Here is a 26,793-nt window from a genome sequence, read left to right on the forward strand (position 1 = left end):
AAATGAAATATTAAAATGTGGAAAGCTAATATGTACTAATTGAGGTAACCAAGCTAACAGAATGTGTTAGTTTAGTCAGTTTTTCTTTTTCTCTTGTTACCCACATCATATCAAAGCACAGATCATATCATAACAGACGACCAAACAAACCCAAAATAGTCGTGGTGACCCACGTCGTCTTCCAACTCAAATATTTTCCTTTTCACTTTGACACTTAAAACTATACATAATCTACATTTCTTTAAGTTCAATAAAGAAACTCTGATCATACTGAAGTTGTGAAAAATTACACGTTTCAAAATTAAAAACAAAACAATAAGGAATTAGTTTAAAATGTTATTTCACCAGATGCATCATTCATAAATGTGAAGAGAAATGTCTTCAGCAACACATTAAGTAGAACTGAGATCATTTGAACTGGATGGACTCAGGAGTCTGACTCGCCCTCTGGTGGCCAACAAAAAAACCTTTTTCTGATCTAAATGGTAGAAATTAAGAAACAAAACTCTAATTTATTTATTTTAAACTGAATACTTTGGTCACAAATAAACAAGTTGATCAGGTAAGTGATCCTTACAGGCATGACCTGCTGCAGGTCGTCCAAGGTGGCCGTTGCCATGCCAACAAAGGCATTAGGATCAGGTGGCACAGTGGGCGGAGTGAGCAGCTTCCTGCAGGGAAGCAGAGGAAGATCATTAAACCTGGTGAACAAGGAGAACTTGAGAAAAGAGGGAAGTGTTGTTACCTGTAGCAGTAGAGAGGGAAGTGGATGTCCAGAGCAATGCTGTTGTAAACCGCTAAGCCCATCAGCTGGTAACACAGCACAGTTAAAGATGGAAAACACTGCAAACATGAGACAAACGGGTCTGCAGGATGGAGACAGCTGCTGCCGGACTAAAACAGAAATGATATTTAACTTTCTGTTGAGTTCAGAAACTATTTTCTGTCTTAACAAGAGACAGAAAGGACTCCACACTGTCACGACTCATTAAACAGCTAAAGCCAAATGGAGAAGCTGGAGACAGGCACCTGCTCTACCCTGCAACGATAAGCAGGTGGACATGCAGGAAGAAGAGGACCGGATTCCTCTTCTTCCTGCATTTGACGCAGACAGACATGAAGCGGCCTGGAGGATCACAATGCTTCGCTGTGGGAGTCGCTGAGACTCTTTCTGTGGTCCACAGAGTGAGAAGCAGCCCTGCAGACCAACGATTCGTCCACCTGCAGGTTTTCTTCTCCTGCTTCGGTCTGCGGGGCGGCGGCCCAGAACACGCACTCATAAACCGCTCCCAGCTGCCACATGTGGTCACCATGTGTGCTCTGGTTCTGTGTTTGAACTGAGCGGCGCTGATTGCAAGAAGGTAACACACACACACACACACACACACGCACGCACGCACACACGCACACACGCACGCACGCACGCACGCACACACGCACACACACGCACGCACGCACGCACGCACACGCGCACGCACGCACACACACGCACGCACACGCACACACGCACGCACGCACACACACACACGCACGCACACACACACACACACACAGACACACACACAGAGGTAGCAAAGGCAAAATAAACACACTGTAGATTTACCACAACCATTCTGGTCATTATAGCCAGAATGATGTGGGTCAGACTGAAGCTGAGCTGCTCATGCATCTTCCTGAAAGACCCTCTGGTCAGACATCCAGCAGTTTGGTGAAGCGTCTTCTACAATCTCTGCTCTGACTTTAGAGAACATGAATAAAACTGCAGTCTCTCTCTCTCTGTGTTTCACATCACCTCTCTGGTTTTATGCCTTCGTCCTTCGTTTTACCAGACAGGTTCTTTCTTACTGGACCAAAGTCAAGACAAGCCTGTTAAAAAGCTTCATCGAGTCACAGACTGCAGGTTCTTAAACACATTTATTAAAGTCAGCACCGTCGGTTCCAGTCAGGCGCCTTCTCCTGGGCCTGCTGGTAACTGGATCGGCGGAAAAATCAACGGGCTACAAAATACAAAATATGTCAATAAATGGGAAAAAATATTTTAGCTCTAGATGTTTGTTGAAAAAACCTGAAGGATCTCTTTAAGCTGCAGACTGAAGACAGACGGAAATGTAGAACTTTGTGTTCGGTCCAAGGTTCCGATTGGACTTCAGGAATTCATCGGATTTGACCGACAGTTTCCACAAACGTTTTTATTCGAGGCTTAAATTCTTTTGTCTGTTTCTGGATGATGAAAAGAGTCATGCTGTGGGGTCCAACTGCTCTCCTGAAAAGGTGGTCACTTCCATGGCAGCCAGTCACAGGTGTTTTTACAGCGTAACTCCTGGATGGGTTCAGCTTTCCAAGCAAAGTTCTCAGTTCTTCAGAACAGATTAAACCTGACAGAAGTCGGGACGAATTTCAGCATCTAAGTAGATTTTCTTTTCGGTGTTTTGGGCGAGTTGCTCTTTACTTGATCCGTCATCGTGCTCAGAAACAATCTGCAGCTCATTTGAACTTTCTGTTCTTTCTCCTCGACGTATTTGATCCATCTGTTTCACCTCACACTGCATCACATCACTTTCTGTCTCCTCCAGAGTTTGTGTCAGGAGACGCTGCCTCTCGTCTCGGCTCCGCCCTCCAAGCCTTTCTAATGACCGAACAGGAACAAAGCCTGATAAATGAGCCTTTAGAACAAGCACACATGTGGGCCATGCAGGAACACCCAGAAGCAAGCAGCCCTGCTCCTCCTCCTGCCAGACTCAAACCAAACAGCGTCTGGTCCGGGTTCCTCTTCCCTGCTGCTCCACACTGAACCCAAACCAAAACCCTGCAGGTTTCCACGCAATGAGGGTCGATACCAGAGCGACGAAGGTGTTAACAGGTTTATGTGTGCGACCATGAAGTGATTTAACTGCTCACAGAGAGCTGGGCAGGAACAGGCAGCTATTAGGTTATATAACCTTTTGACAGCTCCCAGCTGGCCTGAAGAGCTGCATCGCTCTGCTTTCCTACACACATGAAGGCAACACCACCACAACGCAACACGCACACATGCATGTTCTCCATTATTCAGATGTGAAGGAGATGTTCCAAACACGCCACCGCGTCCCGGATCCGTTCCGGTTCTGAACATTCGTCAGTCATTACGTCAGTCTGGCCTGCCATTTCATTTGTTGCCAGCAGAGTGCGCCGCCTCCAGGACGGATGGAGTCAATTAAGAGCACAAAATAACAACACAAACATAAAACCCCAGATTTTGTGTTATGGAAGGATACAGTCCCAACCATCTGGAACTCAGAGTAGTTGTCGCTCTTCAGCTGCTGAACCAGTGGCAGCGCGAGTCCTTCATGAAGGAAAACATCCCTGGAGCAGAAACAATTCCCGTTAGAGCCGGCCGGGATGAGATGGAATAAAACATCACAATTAGAAGAACCTCCTGATGCAGCAGATTCATTCACCGGTTTCTGACTGGCTGACTAACGTCCACACTAATCCGCCTCTTGGGACGACGGCGCTGAGCCAACAGGAGGCAAACATCTGGACCCGAGCGTCACATCAGAACCTGAAGCTGCTCCACGCATAGAGGAGCCTGTGTGTGAGGGGTTGTGTGTGTTTGCAGACACCTGTCTGTGTGTGTGTGTGTGTGTGTGTGTGTGTGTGTGTGTGTGTGTGTGTGTGTGTGTGTGTGTGTGTGTGTGTGTGTGTGTGTGTGTGTGAGGCAGAGTCGGGGCTTCCCCTGCTCAGCTAATGAGGGGAACACAGCTCTCATTGACTGTCTTTGCTCTGGGCTGACGTCCCTCTGGCAGCAGAAACACAGACGACCGCAGAGAGACGCAGCGACGATGGAAAGAACAACTTGACCAGCGGAGAGAGCGAGAAACAGAAAAAGAGAGAAATAACACCATGAAGGAGTGAAAGGCACAGATGCTCTGACTAACGTTTGTTTGGTTTAACTGAAAAGATTCAAAAGCAAGAAAAGAAACATCTGGCTGGAAATCCAGAGAAATTAAATCATCTTCTCAGGTTTATAAAGTCGGTTGCTCTGCAGCCAACCTTCAAGTTCAGATGGAGCTATTCTTTCAGGAAGAAAGGTTTTAAATGAGGCATCATCTAGGGCCTCTGTTTGCATCATCTCCAGAGTCCTGGTCCTTCAACTCTATAGCGCCACCCACAGGAGGAAGAAATGAGAAACAAAGTCACTGAGATCTATTCATCTGATGCTCACAAGCCCTTTACTCCAGTCCAGATCAACTCTCACATCTCGTTCTCTCTCCATGCAGCTGGCCCTTTAATGATTCTAGCCCGAGGTCGGGTTCTGATCCAGAATCATCTGGGTGTGAGCGACAGAACAGAAAGATGAGAGGAAGTCAGGAACAAAGAAGGAGAGGAGAAAACCTGATCTGAGTTCAGAGATCAATGTCCAAGTTTCCAGAACCAGCAGTGTCTGCAGCGTTCTGACCCAAAAACTCTCAGCTCAAATCCACCGAGGCCGCTGGCTAATAACTGTTCTTTCCCTTTTTAGCCAATAAAAATGTTATTTTTTTCCACTTGCTTTCAATAAAGAGCAGCTTCTCTTTCCGATGACTTTGCATCAGTGAGGATTCAGCTTCCAGATTCCCAGCTGCTCCCTGGAAAAGCGGCAATTTCTTCAGAGAACGTTGGATCTCATGGACCCAACCTTCACTGATGACCCATTCTGGTCTTCTTAAGGTTTGTTGTCTTTTGTTTCTCCAGCTTCCTTTTTAAAGCTTCAGATGTGGGGAGTCTGTTTTACCTTAAAGACTCTTTATGATTTCTATAACTTTACAACACAAAGTTTTATCTTTCTGGAAGATCCACCATTTCCTGGACCGATGGAAGGAAATGTTTTTGGACAGATAAAACCTGCAGCTGAGAGCTGACCTTCAGAAATGCTGTCAGTGTGGAATCTCACCGTAGTCGGTGTGGAAGATCTGACGAACCAGCAGCAGGAACCACTCCTTGGTCAGACCGCCCATGTCAAGCCCCGCCTCCCCGACAAACGTCACCCGCAGCTTCTTCTTCAGGTCGCACCGTTTCCTCATCAACTGCACAGAGACACAAACAAAGCTTCAAACTAATGTTGTCCTTGCTGCTTCGGTGTGATATTTTATCACAGAGCTGTCTGGGGAAGAACAGAACCATGTGTGCTGAACATGACGGATTACAGACGTTTGGTGTGAACCTCACACAGAGGAGGAAAGACTTCAGATTTACGATCCGGCTGGAGGGAGAGCTGCAGACATTCCTGCTAATCTTCAGGCTCTTTATATTCACAGACTCTCCCATCCACTGTTCCCACAACATTAATTAGCCTTTTCCCCTCACTGGAGCATCAGGAAAACAGGCTTTTCTGCTGGTCTCCTCACACATCCTGAAACTCCAGCTAACGCCGGCTGCTTCAGGCTGATCCTCATCCTCCTTAAAGGCCTAAAGGTTCTGCTGGAACCTGCTCACTGGGTACCTTAATGTCTGTGGGTCCACTAGAGCATAACAGCAGCATTTGGTCAAAGCACTTCCTGTTTTTAGTTGTAACTCTGGCTGTTGTGGCCCTGGATGGCTTTACGGTGTTTAAGCTGCTTTGGTGTTTCCATAATCAGCCATCAACAGAGTTGCTCTCGTGAGCCCAGCCTTCAGCCAATCAGGGACAGCCGGTCTTCTGATGTCATGTTTAACCCAAACTTGACTCCATTAGAACCTAAAAAGAGGTTGACCGATACAAATGGAAAACCCTGGTGATCGAGACGCAGTCAGGCCTCTTCTCCACAGTTCTGTCCTGCTTTCTGAAACCACCTGGATGGATCGTCCTGAAACGAGCCAGGTGTTGTGTGTAAGCAATCTGATTGGCACAGGAAGCACTCGTTGATATGGACTTACGTCAACAACCCCATTCACCAGCCAAATCAAACCCTGAGGTCCACACCTCAGGGTTTGATGATCATCAGGATTTTCTACAGGTGCAGCTCATTTCAGCTTCTAGTATACAAAATCTACTTCCTTCAGTCATGAGCACAAGGTGATACAATCTAGAGTAAAGGTTCTGGGTTCAGATATTTCCTCAGATATTATAGCAGACGAAGCTCCAAACCAAATGTCCATAAGTCATGAATCCAGATCTGACCTTCAGACAGACGTGGAGTAAAACCTGAAGCTCTTCAGTGAAAACCAACCCTGACACACCTGAACTCTCCCACAATCACAATAACGACGTCAGCGCTGACCTCATCCAGCGAGTCGCTCAGGAGTTGTGCTCGTCGAACTTTAATGTTGAGGAACAGCAGGTTCATGTCCACCCTCTGCCTGCGGGACACTTTGCTCACCAGGCTCAGCTGTGGAGCAGACAGACACGTCTTTATCTGACCCTCAGCGCTGATTCTTCAGCGCATCGTTTCCTCACCCTGGCCTGGCTGATCATCTGCTGCTCCGAGTCCTTCTGGATGATGGCTTTCTTCACCACTGTCGACAGGATGAAGGGGAACTGACAAAAAGAAAACCTGACGAGAGAGAAGAAGAAGAAACAAAATGAGTGGATCACTTTCCTCACAGAAACATTTCGTTCCTGACCGCCCTGTGATGTCTGATCCAAGCTCAGCCATCCTTCATGACCCGGATCCCCCGACACGCCAGCCAGGGAGTTCTTTCCGTCTGAAGCTGTTTGAACTGCAGGCTCTGGATCAGTTTCCATCGTCAGGCTCCAACGAGGCGCGACGCAGCGTGAAACAAACTTCATGGCTTCTGTGAGACTTTCCACGGTTCTGAACAAACTGCAGCTGTGGGAACATTTCTTCATCTCCGCTCCATCGGACTTTCAGGAACCCTGAGACGGAGTTGACCCCGGCCGCGGTTCCTGGAGGGAAACTGGACCTTTCCCCGTCCTGATCTGAGGAGTGCGACTTCTCTGAGGATTTTAACCAACAAACTGCAGAACATGTAGTCACAGAAAGTATTTTGTTCTCAACATCTGGAGAACCAAGTCCACCCTGTGACCCGGCAGCTGGAAGCGGCTCCTCTCTGGCAGCACTGCAGAGCTGTTCACATGTTGACGTCTGGACTTTGACTAGACCATTTCTGTACATTGACTCTTTCATTTTTCTGTTGTAGATTTTGTGATCGTTGTCTTGTTGATGACCCGGTTTGGATCTTCGTTGTCAGACAGATGGACTCACATCTCAGGAGACCATGGTCCAATCAATAACGCCAGGTTTCCAGGTTATGTTGCTGCTAACGACGCCCATATCATCACACCTCCACTACCGTACTTGACAGCTGGTCTGAGGTCTTGGTGCTGATCTGCTCTGTCTGGTTTTTCTAATCATGGTTCTGTCCATTCTAGCCAAACATTTCTACTTTGGTCTCCTCAGTCCAAAGGACAATGTCCCAGAAGTTCAGATTAGAAACAGGCAATTGAACTTGAAAAGTTATTTCAGTGTATTTATTGAAGTAGTGATGAACGGCAGCGGTGGACACGCCTCTGCTGACCCCATGATAGCAGAACTGATTCCTGTTGACAGCTTTGCGTTTTTGGAAACATTTCTCATGTTTTTCATGAATTTTTGCAAAACAATCCGAAAACAGCTACTGCTCACATTCTCCATCCGTGATGCAGTGAGGCAAATTCTGTACCAGAATGCATTGCTGTAGTGCTACAGACGCTTAAGCCCAAACCATACAGGTAGGTAAGTAATGACTAAGTTGACCCTGTTGGGGGCGATATACTGATACACTGGGTATCAGGCTGTAGCCCTTTAGCATTAGCACAACTAGTGTTTATGATTAGCGCTTCAGAGTTAGCGTTGCTAAGTCTTTAGCTAGCAGCTAAAAAACTTTAAATAATAAAAGTTTAATTCAGGCTGTCCAGTCTTAATTATTAAGACAGTTTCATATACTTTATACACAAATAATTTATAATAATTATAAAGCCGACAAAAACAGGCCAAATCTTCAGTTTGATTGACTGAATCTGACCTGTTTGAGTTGCCGTAGTTCTGCCAGGTCCGGTAGTCCTCCATGAAATCTATGTGCTCCAGAGTGATGTTGTAGAAGTCGTGAAGGGCATGATGGGAGGAGAGGAGACGCTGTTGGGTGCGTCTGGCAGGAAGACAGTAAACGGTGTGGAAGCGATCTGCAGGGTGACCCGGCGGCGAGGCGTCTGTGAGACTCACTGAACAGGCTGAGCACTTTGGTGGCCGAGGGAATCCACCAGGAACACTTGGCCGGAGGAAGCTCGTCTGGTTCTGCAGGAAACAGGCGCGCGGAGATGAACTGCAGGAGGCGCTCCACCAGCTGCCGGAAGCGCCTGGCCGACAGCCTGACGGACCAAACCAGACCCATGTCACCAAGGCGTTAAAGGCGAACACAGGAGGACCAAAATAGAGACTTCACAGAAAAAACAGAGCGAGGGAGAAGAAAAGCAGAGTCGGCTGGAAAAACGTGGCTTTCAGGATCTGAGCAGAACTAAACAGAACCTCTAATTTGAAGCAGCTTGCTCTTAAATCAAACCCCACAAAGAACATGTTTGAAATGCTCCTGACTCATGCTGGGGGAGACCAACACAGAAGCTGGCTGACGCTGGTCCTCTCAGGTTCTGAGTCAACCCCAGACGCCGTCTGCACCAGGTCACAATTTCACACAGAGACATTTTAAAAGCAGAAAATTGAAACAGTTTTACTCTCTGCAGCTGAGGGTTGGTTCAAATCAGATACATGAACTTCTCAGATGCAGTGGATGTGAATGAAAGTGTTAGTGGAGCCAGAGAGTAAAACGTTTAGACCGAAATAATTTGTTCTCTTCAGTTTTCTATGAAAACACTTCAAACCGTTTGTTTAATCCGACCAAACAGCCATGAAAAGACGCAGATAATAAAAACTCTCTTTAGATTTATGTTCTCTTCTACTCACTGTGACAAAACCACCAGCTCAGATGTTTTCTTCAGAGAACTGAATTTATCTGCGTTTAGTTGAATAAACTCTGCAGTTTGGTAGTTTGGTTAAAGATGAACAGACTGACCTCTTGAGCCAGTGAACCAGGAAGTGGTGGTCGGCCTCGGACAACGCTGCGATCTGCCGCAGCAGGTGAGCGAAGATCACGTAGGTGCTGGTGCTGGAATACTGGGGGTTCTGGACACAACAGGGTCATGACCTTTGACACGGTTCATCCTGACATGTTGACTCTGAGAGCCTGAGGTTAGAATGTCTGGATCTAACAGGAGAGTTTGGTTCATAGACTGAATTTTGAATAGTTTATGACAGAATCAGAGGTGGGGTTCAACAGATTCATTTGTTTCTGGGGAACAGCAGTCGGAGGGTTTGTCTGCTTTTTGTTTTTCTTTGAGTCAGATTGTGGCTCTATGATCCACATTTACTCTGACATACAAAGTAAAGCTGTTTCAGTCCAAAGGCGTTTGAACTTTGAGTCACTTATTATTCCTCAACAGGTCTTGCCATATTCAGTATTGCTGTAAAGGTCTTTCCATATATGTTCATTCATCTGTAATTAGTAGATTTATTCATATCTTTTGCTCCTTGTGCTCATAGATTTTGTTCACTTTGCTTAATGTTTTTTTTATTCACATTTCAGACTCTGAGTTTACCTCAGTGTAATCTGGGTTATATAATCCCAAATGATGGGTACAAACAAGAAGTAGAGGCTGAATCTGAAGCCAGCTCATTGGCTCATTGATGATAATGGAAAAATTGCAGAGAAAAATAAAAAGCAGACCCCAGAAAAATGTCCAAGTCTCTGGAAAGAACCTTTTCCTGAGAGCCGAACAGAAAAACAAAAAACTGCTTAATTTGTGAATGTGCACAAAACTGAAGACAGAAAGTTTTCAAATAGTTCACTGGGTCAGAATCCAGAATCAAAGTTTCTGTGAGCGGCTTCAGCTTTAATGGTGTTGGGCTGAACAGAACCGAGCAGAACTCCAATAAAGCTGCTGAATAGTTTCTGATGCGTTATGACCAAAAGCTGATTCAAATTATTCTTTGAATCTGCAGCAATAAAAAGGAGAAAGATGCTGAACAGCCTGAGTACTTTTGGATTGGCAGCCTGAAAAAGAGTTTCCTGTTTCATCCAGCAGGGATGGAGGGAGACGAAGTGGATGAAAATCAGAGGCAGAAAGAGATTTGGAGCTGTAGTTTTCTCCAGCACAAACTTCTGATGAACCACAGCTGGAGATGAACTGCAGCCTGAATTTTAATAGCAGTTATCAACAAGCACCATTAAGTTTCAGGGGTTTTGTTCCTATAAAGAGCTCAGATGAGCTCTCAGATCTGCTGTCAGCCAACTGGAAGGCCGGAGAGCTGCAGAACGCACAAAGCGTCCGCTGAAGAAAGAGAAGCCTGATGGGAAGCCTGAGCTGCAGGCGGCGATCAGAGCGATGCGCGCAGGCACAGAGCTGCACACGCCCCTGAACCGTCAAAGATTTTACCCGGAAAAGCTCAGCCAGACCGTCCAGCAGAAACAACATCCACAGCTGAAAGTCGGACTTTACCCGACTGGATTAGCAGTTTGAATTTGTGATACTTTTGAGCCTCATATTATGCAGCTCTGGCCGTAATAATGACTCTGAACCCATGAACTCTGATGTTTACAGTTAAGTGTCTGTCATGGTCACAGTTTCATCCAAATTTGTTCCCATTACAAATGTTTCTACATATTCTGCCTAAAATGCACAGCTGCAGGAAAAGGAGCGAGCCACCATGGCAACACGCGTGTCTCTGGTTCCTCGTCACGCAGCAGTTTCTCTCTGAAACGGCCGCGTCACGCTGGAGGGTCAACACAAGCTGACGTGTTTTCAGTCTCACCTGGATCAGAACGAAATACGCCCGCAGGTCGTCTTTAGTCCGAGGCCTGAAAACAGAAACGCAGAACAAGAACCAGCAGGAGGATGAAACACAAAAATATTTTTCATTTGATCTCATTCTGTCTGGAAATATTAATAACGATGAAGCTGAAGCAATAAACCAGCAGGGGCTGCAGCTCTCACCCTTTCCACTCCCTCAGCAGGCTGTTGATGATTCCTTTCAAGACCGACTTCTGGATGTCCTGAGGCTGAACACAGAGAGACAGACAGTGAGACAGACAGACAGAGAGACAGACACAGACAGAGAGACAGACACAGACAGAGAGAGTGAGACAGACAGAGAGACAGACAGACAGTGAGACAGACACAGACAGAGAGACAGACAGACAGAGAGACAGAGAGAGACAGACAGACAGACAGACAGAGAGACAGAGAGACAGACAGACAGACAGACAGAGAGAGACAGACAGACAGACAGACAGACAGACAGACAGACAGACAGACAGAGAGACAGATAGACAGTGAGACAGACAGACAGTGAGACAGACAGACAGAGAGACAGACAGACAGACAGACAGAGAGAGAGACAGACAGACAGACAGAGAGACAGACAGACAGACAGAGAGACAGACAGACAGACAGACAGACAGACAGAGAGACAGACAGACAGACAGACAGACAGACAGACAGACAGACAGAGAGACAGACAGACAGAGAGTCAGACAGACAGACAGACAGACGTCTGCTCTTTGTGTTTGTCCAGCTTTAAAACTCAACATTGAACTGAAACCCAAACTCAAGCAAAGCTGAACTTTTTTCATAAAAGTTTTAAAAGTCCGGTTTGTGAGCTGAAGGTTGGACCTCATGAATCGATCCGACTCAGTTACAGATGATTATAAATATTTAAACTACTAAAATTAACTAAACACTAACTGTGTTTTTAATTTCTATTACAGTGGAGCTGAGACACAGCGCCCTCCAGTGGTTGCTTCTGTCACATGGAGTCCCTCAAGGTTCAGTCCTGGGAACCCTCCTATTTCATATGTATTGATCCTGCCAGCTCGGATGATTAGTTGCCATCACAACTCACGGCTCATCAGAACCGGGTTTTGGGTCTTACTGTGCTGAGCAGCGAGTCGTAAACCGCGCTGACGAACTTCCCGTTGACCCCTGAGTCCTCGATAGTGTTGAACAGTCCGTTGGCCTCTCGCTGCGGGACATTCAGACACGGTGAGGAAACGGAAGCAGCCAGGACGCAGCGGCGGACATTTATCCATTTTACCTTGAAGGCGGCATTGATTTCTACGAAGGAGTCGAAGGTCGTCAGGTAAAACTCTCTGACTTCCCTCCAGTCACCTGATTGGGCGGCTCGCTCCACGTCCTCCCTGTTGGAAACGGCAGATGGTGTAACGCGGCGCGGTGAAGAGCATTCTGGGATGTTTCAGCGTCAGAGACGAGACTCACTGGAACTCCTTGGTGGTTTTGGTCCGCAGGGGGATGACGGGGTCGCAGGGGAACGGAGCTTTGACTTCCTGAGGCAGCGTGTCGATGGAGAGCCGCTGCTTCTGCCGGACGTCGCTGCAGATGGGAGGCAGTTCCCTCACGGCTGCAGCGCGGGAACACAGGAGATCATGAGGAAAACAGAACAGCATCCGGGTTCATAAACAGTGCTCATTTTTAAAAGCTGTATTTTTCACCATCTTATTCAGATATTTAATGTTCCAAACTAAATATTTAGCTTGCACAATAAATTAGGAAGCTAAACACTTAGCTCTGAAGTAAATGTTTCATTCTGATGGAAATATTTAATGTGCAAACTAAATAAATAGCTCAAAATTAAATATTGTTTGTTACATAAATATTTATTTTCAATGTATTTTTTCCCCAAACTAAATATTAAATTTTTAAACAAGATATTTATTTTCCAAATTAAATATTTAGTTTTGTAACTAAATATTTAGATTAATTCTAAATATTTAATTTGGAAAACAAAAGTTTAGTTTGGAACTAAACATTTATTTAGTATTTATTTAGTAAATATGCAAATTATAAAAATTACCTTGTGGATAAGTGGAAGTAGACTATCAAAATAAGAGCTTGGTTTTGTGGACCTCTATATAAACTTAACTGCGTCTCTTCAGTCTTCAGTATAGTTTTTATTTTCGTGCATCATCAGTTGTTTTGCTCCTAACATGTCTGGTGTCTTTGCTCCGTTTTAACGGAGAAACACGTTTATTCAGATCTAGAAATGAGAAATGAGTTAATTTTTCTGCTTTTACATCTAAAAGTGACGCCTGCTGATCCAACATGGAGGCCAGTCCTCCACCAGGTGGAAACACATGTCCTCCCACTCACCCACCCACCACCCACTGCCCACCCACCCTCCCACTGACCACACTGACCCACCCACCCACTGACCCACCCACCCTCCCACTGACCCACCCACTGACCCACCCACCCACCCACCCACTGACCCACCCTCCCACTGACCCACCCTCCCACTGACCCACCTCCCACTGACCCACCCTCCCACTCATCCTTTCTCCTCATAATTGGCCCCTCGTTGTCTGCGTCTCCACGGTAACTCCATTCAGGTGCATTGTGGGAATTCATCCTGCAGGACAGATTGTTCAAGCAGGAGGAAAAAGGAGCTCAGAGGTCATCAGGTGTGAAACAGATTTCTTCTTTCCTCTGCAGGCCTCAGTTAGCAGGTCAAAGGTTAAAGGTCACGCAGTCTGGATAAAACCTCTTCACTTTGAAAATCCGGCAGCAGAACTTTGTTTTGCAAAGCTGCAGCTGATGGTTGGGAAATGATTCGTTGGGAATCATTTCTCAGGGTTCTGATAAAGTTCTATATTTACTATGACTTCTTACCATGACAACAAAATGTTGTTTTACTTCTGGCGATGATCTTCAAAAAGTAACTGAACTTTGACCCCACATCCCAGAGGAGTTGATAAAGAGATAGAGAAAGTTCCAAGCATCCGTCATACTGGGCAGGAACCATTATCCCTACTTCTGCATCTTTCTAGCCAAACGACCAGACAGAGATTTAAAGAGCAGCTAAAGCAAACGAGGTGGATTAGCAGAGCGAGCTAACTGATGGAGTCATTCAGGACGATACTGTGGAAACTGATACTGAGCTGGTAGCAGCAACAGCCTCAGTCAGAGGTTGAAGAAGACGACCCTTCCAGCCCCACAGCATCACTAAAACAGAAACTCTCAAAAATACATGTTGCCGTTCTCCTCCATGTTTCCGTCCCTCCATGTTGCCGTTCTCCTCATGTTGCCGTTCTCCTCCATGTTGCCGTTCTCCTCCATGTTGCCGTTCTCCTCATGTTGCCGTTCTCCTCATGTTGCCGTTCTCCTCCATGTTGCCGTTCTCCTCCATGTTGCCGTTCTCCTCATGTTGCCGTTCTCCATGTTGCCGTTCTCCTCATGTTGCCGTTCCTCATGTTGCCGTTCTCCATGTTGCCGTTCTCCTCATGTTGCCGTTCTCCTCCATGTTGCCGTTCTCCTCATGTTGCCGTTTCTCCATGTTGCCGTTCTCCTCATGTTGCCGTTCTCCTCCATGTTGCCGTTCTCCTCATGTTGCCGTTCTCCTCATGTTGCCGTTCTCCTCATGTTGCCGTTCTCCTCATGTTGCCGTTCTCCTCATGTTGCCGTTCTCCTCATGTTGCCGTTCTCCTCATGTTGCCGTTCTCCTCCATGTTGCCGTTCTCATGTTGCCGTTCTTCATGTTGCCGTTCTCTCATGTTGCGTTCTCATGTTGCCGTTCTCCTCATGTTGCCCGTTCTCCTCCATGTTGCCGTTCTCCTCATGTTGCCGTTCTCCTCCAGTTGCCGTTCTCCCCATGTTTCCGTTCTCCTCATGTTGCCGTTCTCCTCCATGTTGCCGTTCCTCCATGTTGCCGTTCTCCTCCATGTTGCCGTTCTCCTCATGTTGCCGTTCTCCTCATGTTGCCGTTCTCTCATGTTGCCGTTCTCCTCCATGTTGCCGTTCTCCTCCATGTTGCCGTTCTCCTCCATGTTGCCGTTCTCCCCATGTTGCCGTTCTCCTCATGTTGCCGTTCTCCTCCATGTTGCCGTTCCCTCATGTTGCCGTTCTCTGATTGGTGCTTCTCCTCCATGTTGCCGTTCTCCTCCATGTTGCCGTTCTCCTCATGGTGCCGTTCTCCTCATGTTGCCGTTCTCCTCATGTTGCCGTTCTCCTCATGTTGCCGTTCTCCTCATGTTGCCGTTCTCCTCCATGTTGCCGTCTCCTCATGTTGCCGTTCTCCTCATGTTGCCGTTCTCCTCATGTTGCCGTTCTCCTCCATTTGCCGTTCTCCTCCATGTTGCCGTTCTCCTCCATGTTGCCGTTCTCCTCCATGTTGCCGTTCTCCTCCATGTTGCCGTTCTCCTCCATGTTGCCGTTCTCCTCATGTTGCCGTTCTCCTCCATGTTGCCGTTCTCCTCATGTTGCCGTTCTCCTCCATGTTGCCGTTCTCCTCCATGTTGCCGTTCTCCTCATGTTGCCGTTCTCCTCCATGTTGCCGTTCTCCTCCATGTTGCCGTTCTCCTCCATGGTGCCGTTCTCTCATGTTGCCGTTCTCTGATTGGTGCCGTTCTCCTCCATGTTGCCGTTCTCTCCATGTTGCCGTTCTCCTCATGGTGCCGTTCTCCTCCATGTTGCCGTTCTCCTCATGTTGCCGTTCTCCTCATGTTGCCGTTCTCTGATTGGTGCCGTTCTCCTCATGTTGCCGTTCTCCTCCATGTTGCCGTTCTCCTCATGTTGCCGTCTCCTCCATGTTGCCGTTCTCCTCCATGTTGCCGTTCTCCTCATGGTGCCGTTCTCCCCATGTTGCCGTTTCTCCATGTTGCCGTTCTCCTCCATGTTGCCGTTCTCCCCATGTTGCCGTTCTCCTCCATGTTGCCGTTCTCCTCCATGTTGCCGTTCTCCCCATGTTGCCGTTCTCCTCATGTTGCCGTTCTCCTCATGTTGCCGTTCTCCTCCATGTTGCCGTTCTCTGATTGGTGCCGTTCTCCTCATGTTGCCGTTCTCCTCCATGTTGCCGTTCTCCTCATGTTGCCGTTCTCCTCCATGTTGCCGTTCTCCTCCATGTTGCCGTTCTCCTCATGGTGCCGTTCTCCCCATGTTGCCGTTCTCCTCCATGTTGCCGTTCTCCTCCATGTTGCCGTTCTCCCCATGTTGCCGTTCTCCTCATGGTGCCGTTCTCCCCATGTTGCCGTTCTCCTCCATGTTGCCGTTCTCCTCCATGTTGCCGTTCTCCCCATGTTGCCGTTCTCCTCCATGTTGCCGTTCTCCTCCATGTTGCCGTTCTCCCCATGTTGCCGTTCTCCTCATTTTGCCGTTCTCCTCATGTTGCCGTTCTCCTCCATGTTGCCGTTCTCTGATTGGTGCGTCCCACGTGGTGATATCTTGTTTCCAAAGGTCGTCCTGTAACTTTATCCAGTAACTTCAGGATACAGATTGGCTCTAATCTTTATCCTCGGTGAACTCTGCACATGGATGATGTGGGCTGAGGGTCGGTTAGGCCTTCAGTGGGTGGAGACTTTGACTGGTCCGCCACATCATCCAGGCTACTTGTCATGGCAACCAGTCCTGGTTGCCATGGCAGCTTTTCATGGCCTTCAGCCCAGCATGATGTCATCTGAAGGCTTTGATCGTCCTCTGGGTTCAGACTCTGATGAATCCCCGCTCTGGTCTCTGGTTGTCTTTGTTTAGAACCGTAACAGAAACAACAGTTACCATCAGACCTGACATGATGGAAAAGCGTCCTGGTGGAAAAGCGTCCTGATGGAAAAGCGTCCTGATGGAAAAGCGTCCTGATGGAAAAGCGTCCTGATGGAAAAGCGTCCTGATGGAAAAGCGTCCTGGTGGAAAAGCGTCCTGATGGAAAAGCGTCCTGATGGAAAAGCGTCCTGATGGAAAAGCGTCCTGATGGAAAAGCGTCCTGATGGCGTTTTATCCTTCCTGGCCTCTGGCTCTGAAAGCGAGGCGTCAGTGTTTTCTGACTCGAAGCTCCAGATGAACCTCTGATTAGTTCGGCCTCAGAACTCAAAACCATAGTTGAGGAAAATGAAAAAGGAAACAGAAACCTCCTGAATCTGTGATTATCCAGCAGACTTGACGACTGTAACCAGGCAGAGGAATGCTGCAGCGTCCTGGGTATGCCTGCGTGTGTGTGTGTGTGTGTGTGTGTGTGTGTGTGTGTGTGTGTGTGTGTTGTATGTGTGTGTGTGTATATGTGTGTATATGTGTGTGTGTGTGTGTGTGTGTGTGTGTGTGTGTGTATGTGTGTGTGTGTATATGTGTGTATATGTGTGTGTGTGTGTGTGTGTGTGTGTGTGTGTGTGTGTGTGTGGTGTGTGTGTGTGTGTGTGTGTGTGTGTGTGTGTGTGTGTGTGTGTGTGTGTGTGTGTGTGCTGTTTTCCTTTCATATGGTTTTCATTTGAGATGGAGGTTCGCATAATTATTCTGGCATCAGTCTCAGTGGTGACAAAGCTGGCTGATGAGCGCTCCGCTGGGTCTCCGTTCTCATGGCGGTCAGAAATAACCTCGCCTTTTACGAGAACCAACATCCTCCTCCGTGTAAAAACACTCGCAGTGACTCAGAACCGACGAGACGTCCGCTGCTTCACCAGAACCTCGGCTGCACATTTCAGCCCAGAAACCAGAGAGGTTTGCATCAGCAGAAATCTGAGTTACGGTTCCGATCCTGGGTTTGGATCCGGTCACACAACGCTGCCCCTCCTGCCATGCAGGCTGCATTCTGACTGAATACATGAGGCATACTGTAAACAGAGGAAGTAACACATCATTACATCTCAGACGGGACCCACATCAGATCCACTCAGAGAGCAGAACCGGGTCGGGCTGTAGGTGAGGTAAACCTTCTGGAGAGGAGAGCCAGGTTTCGTTCCAATCAGCCAATCACTGCAAAGTTTCAGCACTTCAAACACGATTAAATGAGTTAAATCAGATCAGAATTAGTTCAACGTGATCACAGCAGAAAGCAGAAGGTTTCTGTTTCCACACATCATGGTGGACTTGGTTCTATTGGGGACCAAAGTTTCATCATCTGCTGTGGCTCTGAGTCCAACCAGCCTGTTCCCCTCCTGGCCTGTGGGGGCGCTGCACCAAGAACCAATGCAGGAAACGGCACAAAAACCTCTGAAGACACTGAGAGCAACTTCCTGTTTCACCAGATGAAACAAGATGGAGGCGTTGGAGGATTTCTCCTGCTGGCGCTAAATTTGTGTATTTGCTTTGATTCTATTTACCCAGAATGCCCTGTGCTGTCGTCACTTCCTGGTTTGGGACGGTCTACTGTCTGCTTGGCTTTCAGTTCAACTGAACCCAAACCGACGTCCAAATCGTCTTCTTCCATTCTTCCTTCGGTCTCCCAGCAACCAACACAGCCAAGGTGCAGCATGACCTCATGCTGCAGCAGCAGCATGACCTCATGCTGCAGCAGCAGCATGACCTCATGCTGCAGCAGCAGCATGACCTCATGCTGCAGCAGCAGCATGACCTCATGCTGCAGCAGCAGCATGACCTCATGCTGCAGCAGCAGCATGACCTCATGCTGCAGCAGCAGCATGACCTCATGCTGCAGCAGCAGCATGACCTCATGCTGCAGCAGCAGCATGACCTCATGCTGCAGCAGCAGCATGACCTCATGCTGCAGCAGCAGCATGACCTCATGCTGCAGCAGCAGTTCTCAGGATGAACATCGTATCTCAGCTGATGTCACTCACAGTGCCTGATCCCCAGGGGGCCGGTCAGTGGGCCCCCGATGCCCATGGCGAAGCCCCGCCCTCCTGCGTCTCTCCTCTGGCTTAGGGTGGAGATGAAGGTTCCCAGAGACGGAAACGGCTGCTTAGGTCCTCGTCCCAAAACCTGCCATGAAGAAAACGTCTGTTTAGTATTCAGTAACAATAGGATGTTATCTGCAATAAGTCAGATAAATCTGAAGATTTCCACAGGATCACACTTCTGCTAATGCGCTAACAGCAGAGCTCCTTTTTCATTTAGCGTCTTGACCTAGCTTTTAAAATGTTTTTCAGATCAATTCTGAACTAACTTTTTTGCTGTTTAATGAACTTGCAGACGAACAAATTTTTTTATTAAAAATTCTTCACGTCGTTAGATGTTTATGTTCATGCTCTTATTTTGAAGTGTTTACGCAGCAGGTCCATTTCCTCGCAGGTCCCATGATGCAGTGCTGCAATTGTTCTTCATTCTGTACCCAGAATGCATTGCTGTAGAGCGGCAAACAGTTTTATCTCAGGATTGCTGTGAATGCCATAATTTATCAAGGCTGAAGCAACATAAATTATCCTTGTGGAGGAAAGCTGATTGGCAGAGGATGAGGAGGAGGGCAGGTATGTGTGTGAATTTGTACATTTGTGTCATATTTTTAGGTTGTGTGAGTCAGATGTTGTTAGAATATTTTTCTGATACTAAAAAAGAGGGAAGCATATTTTTACTTTCCCACATGGCGCCACGATACAATATATTTTTAAAAATGCAATAATTCAGAAAATGTTCATTTTCAAATCAGCAGCAGTTAGCAAAACATAAGAACTAAAACAGAAACACGAGTTAAAGGTTTGATCAGCAACATCAGAAATAATTTATAATATCACAATTAAATCGACATGGCAGAATTTAGCACTTTAGCATTAGCTGACCTAATGCTTCTGATTAGTGCTTTAGGGTTAGCACAGCTAACCTGTTAGCTAGCTGCCCACCACTGGCTTCCATGATATCAAGGAAAATCATTCAATAACTTTTTTAACATAAACATATAAACAACAATAAATTGTTTTCATCTTTATTTTGAAACATTTCATGCTTTCTGGTTGTTCAGTTGTGGATTTTAATGCCCTGATTTTCCACTTTCTCATAATTACATCCACTTTGCATGATGCAGCCACCACCATGTCTTATTATTGGCCAGATGTTCAGGACACTGTCGCATATTTTCCCAGAGGTTTGTTTTAGCTCTGCTCCTTATTCCAGAGATGGAAAATGCAGGAGATGAATTTGTGGTGTGGATTATGAGCAGAGCTGGTTGGGATCTCCGACGGCTCCTTCAGCGTTGCTTTATGACCCTCAGCGCCTTTAATAACTCTAAAACTGGAGCTGATGTCCAGGAGTCAAACACAGCTTAGAGACCGAACGTCATGCTTCTGGACTGGTGGAGGAAGCTGGAGTACCCAGAGAGAACCCCAGTATGAAAAGGAGAGCATGCAGAGAGACCAGACCCCAGGCTGGGATCCAAACCCAGGACCTTGTTGCTCGTAGGCAGTGGTGCTTCCATCTGCAGCTGCTGTAAGTCTCATAAATGAGACGCTGGTTTATAACCAGCTTATTCTGGAAAAAATACGTAATTGCAGATTTATTTTATGGGCTCTCCTGACAAACGTTCCAGCTAATGACTGAGTAGCCGTCATCTTGCAGCTCTTTAGTCAACTGAGTGACTCTCTGCATTCTCACATGTTGAGGTTTCTCAGCAGAACTTCCTAAGCTGGTCCAGACTCCGGGCTGCATGATCAGACAATGAGAACATAACCAAAACTAAACACATGAGCCCAGCGTTTACCGACTGTTCTCCGTGATTAATCACACGCTGCGCCGCTATCAGACGCTTCACAGCAGCAGAGCCACGAGTGCAGCGAGGCCAGAGCAAGACAGAAATTACAGGATGAAAAAGAAGGAGCCAAGGAAGAAAAGTGGGATGGACAGAAGACGGGGAGGATAAAGGACAGGAACTGTGAAAGTAAGAGGACAGGAAGAGAGGGATATGAAAGAGAGTAATTCAGGAAGCAGGGGAATAAATGGAAATGAAAGAAAATAGGATGAAGAGGTTCAGAGCTGAACAGATGCAGAGCAGCCGCTGCTTAAAGCTGCAACTCCACAAAGACACAAACCTGTGGTGCGTTCAGGGACTGCAGGAAAAGACAGATTCAAAATCAATAAAGTGAACAGAAGGGGCAGGCCTGTGGTGACAAGTTCATCACAGTAGTCCTCTTCTCGGACTGTGGTAAACTCTCTGAGAAGAGAGAGGATGGCCCCCGACTTGGACTGCTGATGGGCACAACGAAGAGACCAACAATGAAATAATCATGAGAAAAGCTGCAGACAGCGCGAACATCATCATGATGTAAAAAACTTCAGAGCAAATCCTCCTTTTATCGTTTAAACATTAAACATTAAAGATGCTGAATCAGGTTTTTTCTAAGCATTTTAACAGAGGAAGGAAATATTTCAAACATTTATTATGTTAAAATCGTTTATTTATTCTGAACCTTTATAAGAGTTTAATTATAGCTAAATATAAATGCATCAGCATGTAGATTATTAGTGTTGATGTGTTTAAAGATGAAGAATTCCCACTGAGAAAAACTGATCAGGAAAATTGATTGGTGCATCTCTGATAAACAAGTTTGATGTTTAAATGTTTTAAAGACATAATGAGATTTAAGTGTGGATATCTTTGTCCTCCAATGTTTCTTAATGTTTTGTAAACTTTAGACGTTTCCATAAAACCAGATTTATTGTTGCAGAATTTCCTGTCCAGGTTTTGACTCTGATCCTCCGTCAGATGGTGAGAAGTTGAAGCTGCAGGATGAATGATGTGGTTAGAACTGCTTGTTATCTGAGAGGAGCCTCTCACAACCTCACCGCTCTCACAACCTCACCTCTCTCACAACCTCATTGCTCTCACAACCTCATTGCTCTCACAACCTCATTGCTCTCACAACCTCATCGCTCTCACAACCTCATTGCTCTCACAACCTCACCTCTCTCACAACCTCATCGCTCTCACAACCTCATTGCTCTCACAACCTCATCGTTCTCACAACCTCATTGCTCTCACAACCTCATTGTGCTCACAACCTCATCGCTCTCACAACCTCATTGCTCACACAACCTCATCGCTCTCACAACCTCATGGCTCTCACAACCTCATTGCTCTCACAACCTCATCGCTCTCACAACCTCATTGCTCTCACAACCTCACCGCTCTCACAACCTCACTGCTCTCACAACCTCATCGCTCTCACAACCTCATCGCTCTCACAACCTCATGGCTCTCACAACCTCATTGCTCTCACAACCTCAACACTCTCACAACCTCTTCGCTCTCACAACCTCATTGCTCTCACAACCTCACCGCTCTCACAACCTCATCGCTCTCACAACCTCATTGCTCTCACAACATCATTGCTCTCACAACCTCATCGCTCTCACTACCTCATCGCTCTCACAACCTCATCGCTCTCACAACCTCACCTCTCTCACAACCTCAGCTCTCTCACAACCTCAGCTCTCTCACAACCTCAGCTGTTGAGGAAAACCCAAAACATCCGGAGAAACGTCCCAGAATGCATCTCTGCCTGGAGCTGGGTCTGAATCATCACATCAGAGGAGAGACTGATGGCGTTAAGCCTCAGGGCGGATTATCTCCTGGTGGCCTGGTGACACGTCAGCTCATCACCATGTCCACCGTGTCCCTCATTTCCCTCATGTCCCTCATGGCCGCCGCCTCCACCAGGCTCCGGCGGCCATGTTTTGTTTTGGTGGTTCTGGCAGCAGAGCAGCAGGTGTGGGCCGCCTGGGAAACGGTCTGGCTCTGCCCGTTTCCAGTGCTGGAACCTGTACTGGTCCAGTTCCAGCAGGCAGACTGGATCAGAAATTTAGTGGGTTTCTGGTAATTTGCTCACCACAAGTCTGGAACGGGTCTGGTACCGGTTCTGACAGAATCAGGCCAGCGCTGGTCCGTCTCAGAGGAGTCACAGACACAACACAGACTGGCTGTAATGAAGCTGTTGACGGATCCGGACTGGACCGGACTGGACCCGGACCGGACCCAGACCGGACCGGACCGGACCCAGACCGGACCGGACAGGACCGGACCCAGACCGGACCCAGACCGGACCCGGACCGGACCGGACCGGACCCAGACCGGACCGGACCGGACCGGACGCAGCTGGTCGCCTGGGTGACGGTTGGTCTTCAGGACTTACTGGGACAAACTGATCAGTTTAGACAAAGTGATCAATCAGTTTGTCTCAGAAACCTGATCAGTTCATGATTTATTCCTAAGATATTGAAAACATTTTATCCATCAGCCAAATTTTTTCATTCATGTTTAATTTTAATCTACATAATAAATTCTATTAAGCCAACCATAATTATTGAAACTTCAATGTTAATATTCTCAAATACTATTTTATCAATCATATCAGTTTTTATTTGTATAGTATACATAGTGCATTATTTAATGTTTCTATCAAGTTGAGAGGAAGCTCTAATATTTGAACCGTTTATTCATAATTTATCGACACTTTCTGCCACAGGCGGCCATTTCAGGACGTTTATGATTTTGATGTGGAATGAAATGAAAATCAATTTGACGTCCCTGATGTACGTCATCAAGATTTAAGACGTTATAGTTTCTAAACGGCTAAAATGATTAGCTCTATTTTCTCTGAAAGCGTCTGTACAGCAGCAGACTGCAGGCTGGCTACCACAGCAGAGAGCCTTACTAATGAACTGGATCAGTTTGTTAGACTTCCAGCGTTAATCTGTAACGCAGAAAGAAGCCGTAAAGCAGCAGACTGCAGGCTGGCCACACAGCAGACACCATTACTTTAGACAAGAAGCTCAATGAAAACCTTCAGCGGTTCATTATAAACTGATAAAGACAGAAAGGTTCTTCAATCATTTCTCTTAAAAATGACTCCATCCTGTAAAGCCCTCTGAGCTGAGACCGACTCGGCTGCGGTGGAATTTTATTTGTAGAAATTAAACCTCATGAATGTGAGACGAGTGAGAACAGAAAAACTTTCTCTTGTTTTCTGAAAGTTTTCCAGCTCGACTCGTCCATGTAACATAGTTTAGGTTTAACTCTAAACTGTTTTAATCATGAAATCGTCAAACAGAACGAAGGTTTTTTAAATCGACCTGATTTTAGATCGAAGCGGTTCTGATGTGGTTCTTATCGGACCCGACCTGAACCAGGAAGAGTCATCATTAAAACCTGCGATGTGAACCAGACAGAAATGAATCAGTGATGATGAGAGTCATCTCCTGGATTATGAACCTGCAGCGGGTCAAATGTTCTGGTTCTGGTCGGAGATCCATCCATCCATCATCCATCCATCCATCCATCCATCCATCATCCATCCATCATCCATTCATCCATCATCCATCCATCATCCATCCATCCATCTATCCATCATTCATCCATCCATCATCCATCCATCCATCCATCCATCCATCATCCATCCATCATCCATTCATCCATCATCTATCCATCATCCATCCATCCATCCATCATCCATCCATCCATCATCCATTCATCCATCATCTATCCATCATCCATCCATCCATCATCCATCCATCCATCATCCATCCATCCATCCATCATCCATCCATCATCCATCCATCCATCCATCCATCCATCATCCATCCATCCATCCATCATCCATCCATCCATCATCCATTCATCCATCCATCCATCCATCCATCCATCCATCCATCCATCTATCCATCCATCCATCATCCATCCATCCATCATCCATCCATCCATCCATCATCCATCCATCCATCCATCATCCATCCATCCATTCATCCATCCATCCATCATCCATCCATCTATCCATCCATCCATCCATCATCCATCCATCCATCCATCCATCCATCCATCCATCCATCCATCCATCATCCATCCATCATCCATCCATCCATCCATCCATCCATCCATCCATCCATCCATCCATCCATCCATCCATCCATCCATCCATCCATCATCCATCCGTCAACCATCATCTATCCATCCATCCATCCATCATCCATCCATCCATCCATCATCCATCCATCCATTCATCCATCCATCCATCCATCCATCCATCATCTATCATCCATCCATCTATCCATCCATCCATCCATCATCCATCCATCCATTCATCCATCCATCCATCCATCCATCATCCATCCATCCATCATCATCCATCCATCCATCCATCATCCATCCATCCATCATCCATCCATCCATCATCCATCCATCATTCATCCATCCATCATCCATCATCATCCATCCATCCATCCATCATCCATCCATCCATCCATCCATCCATCCATCCATCCATCCATCCATCCCATCCATCCATCCATCCATCATCCATCCGTCATCCATCATCCATCCATCCATCCATCCATCATTTGCTGACTCAGCTGTCTTTCCTGCCTCTGATCTCCTGCTGCCTGATCAGAACCAGAGAACAGATCCAGATGGATCTGTTGGATCCAGGTGTTTTGGGGTTCTTGCAGACCCGATCAGAACCAGGCTGAGCAGTGACCAGCTGATCTTGGGTCAGAACCATCTGAAGGTGGAGATGCCTCCAGGCGGATGAGAAGAGACCTGCCTGATGACGTCACAGCCGCTACTAAAACACAGACATGTTCAGGAAGCGGCTGAGCAGCAGATCAAACCTGGAGTTTGATCCAGGATCAAATGATGATACAAGATGATAAAGTAATCCGCTGCTGCCATGTTACATAACTGTTTGTGTTTGGATGATTCTGCAGGAAAGTGATGCTTTAAATGAAACCAGAGCGTATGACTGAAGAGCAATTAGAGAAGATGTCCTGACAAAACAATCAAGAACTTCTGCAAACTTTCACAAACTCTCAGGTCAACGATTCTTCTCATCCTCACCCACATCAGATCAACCCACTGAAACATCTGAAACATTCCTGACCTCTGAACTCAGATGGAGAGAAAAGGAGGCTTAGCTTACAGGAGGAGAGCTGGTGTAGATGGGTGGCAGCCTTTCTCTTTCCCTCTCAACTCCTGACAGAGCAGAATGTTCTCCATCCATCCTGAAGAGTGGAAAACTTGTTTTTCCTCCGTGGAAAGTCTCAGTCCTCAGCTGCGCCTGCGGTGCTGCTCCTCACAGGGCTGCGCATGTTTTCCCCGCAGATGTTCGCCTCTGCGCTCCGTAAGCGGGCAAATCAGGAAGATTCACATCCTACAGCAAGCGGAGTGAAATCTACCTTCGTCGGACAGGTGAGATCCGCGTTACGCACACACCCTGACGCGCCAACGTCTCCAAACAAGCAGGCTGCGCGTAAAAGTCAGCCGTGGATTTCTCCAAACAGCGGGAGCGCCGCGGGGAAAGTTAAAAACAGATTCTGAAAACGTTAAAGGAAAGTTTCTACCCGCTGCTTCTGCGCTTCTTTCTCTGCTTTTCTGCGTCGTCGGTCGGGGAGGCAGCCCAGCAGCGAGCCGGCGCCATGTTTGGAGGAGAAGGAGGATGAGGAGGAGGAGGATGAAGAGGAGGAGGCGCCTGGACACACAGCGTCAGCAGCAGAGAGAGAGAGAGAGAGAGAGAGAACTGGATTCAAAATAAAAGAAGAGAAAAGCTCATAAAATTTGTTAACCATCTGAAGGGGAATCCAAAAATAACAGTGTTTACCAAAACACTAAAAAACAACTAGTATGAATAAAAGTGGTGGAATTTATCAGAATACATTATAATCATTTATTTTAGCTCGGCAAATAAAATAAAGTTCATATTGGATCAGAAATTTGAAATTTCCCATATGCCATATGGGCGGTTGCTCAGGGTGGCAGAAGGACACAGGGCGCCCAAGAACTAAAATATTAAATACAATATCAGTTGTTCCCTGAACACGTTTGGTTCAGGGAACAACTGAACTGCTGCTGAGTCAGCTGGAAAGAAATCAAATGTTTGCATTTTAACTGGTTAGGAGAGAAAAGGGGCCTGCCAAAGTGTAAACATTAGCATACAAGCTAAAATTAACTGTTCAGTACCATGTGGGCTAGCACTGTCATGTTAGCTAACATTGACTCACTCCATTCAGTATGATAAACTTAGCTATTATTAAAAAATAACTAGAATAGAATTCTGTCTTGTAGGCTAATGTTAGCCTGACAGCAATCACTGGCATGT

The 26,793-nt window shown here is 46.7% G+C and overlaps 1 protein-coding gene across 1 annotated transcript in view; it reads right to left on the reverse strand.

Annotated features, from left to right (window-relative positions):
• LOC129354217 (probable E3 ubiquitin-protein ligase HECTD2) overlaps positions 1 to 26,128 on the reverse strand; it is a 40,291-nt gene extending 14,163 nt beyond the window's left edge. The window contains 18 exon segments of the mRNA XM_055023738.1: positions 578 to 671; positions 746 to 810; positions 3,255 to 3,295; positions 3,298 to 3,342; positions 4,913 to 5,045; positions 6,219 to 6,326; positions 6,395 to 6,491; positions 7,963 to 8,044; positions 8,047 to 8,085; positions 8,160 to 8,305; positions 9,004 to 9,113; positions 10,800 to 10,845; positions 10,982 to 11,046; positions 11,919 to 12,008; positions 12,081 to 12,183; positions 12,263 to 12,404; positions 18,562 to 18,703; positions 25,618 to 26,128. Of these exon segments, the coding sequence (XP_054879713.1) occupies positions 578 to 671; positions 746 to 810; positions 3,255 to 3,295; positions 3,298 to 3,342; positions 4,913 to 5,045; positions 6,219 to 6,326; positions 6,395 to 6,491; positions 7,963 to 8,044; positions 8,047 to 8,085; positions 8,160 to 8,305; positions 9,004 to 9,113; positions 10,800 to 10,845; positions 10,982 to 11,046; positions 11,919 to 12,008; positions 12,081 to 12,183; positions 12,263 to 12,404; positions 18,562 to 18,703; positions 25,618 to 25,698 (1,629 nt within the window). The 5' untranslated portion in view covers positions 25,699 to 26,128.
• Between the last annotated feature and the right edge of the window lie 665 nt (positions 26,129 to 26,793).

This window comes from Poeciliopsis prolifica, unplaced genomic scaffold (assembly GCF_027474105.1).
Source record: "Poeciliopsis prolifica strain line A6 unplaced genomic scaffold, Auburn_PproV2 SCAFFOLD106, whole genome shotgun sequence".
In the NCBI taxonomy this organism is placed as follows: Eukaryota; Metazoa; Chordata; class Actinopteri; order Cyprinodontiformes; family Poeciliidae; genus Poeciliopsis; species Poeciliopsis prolifica.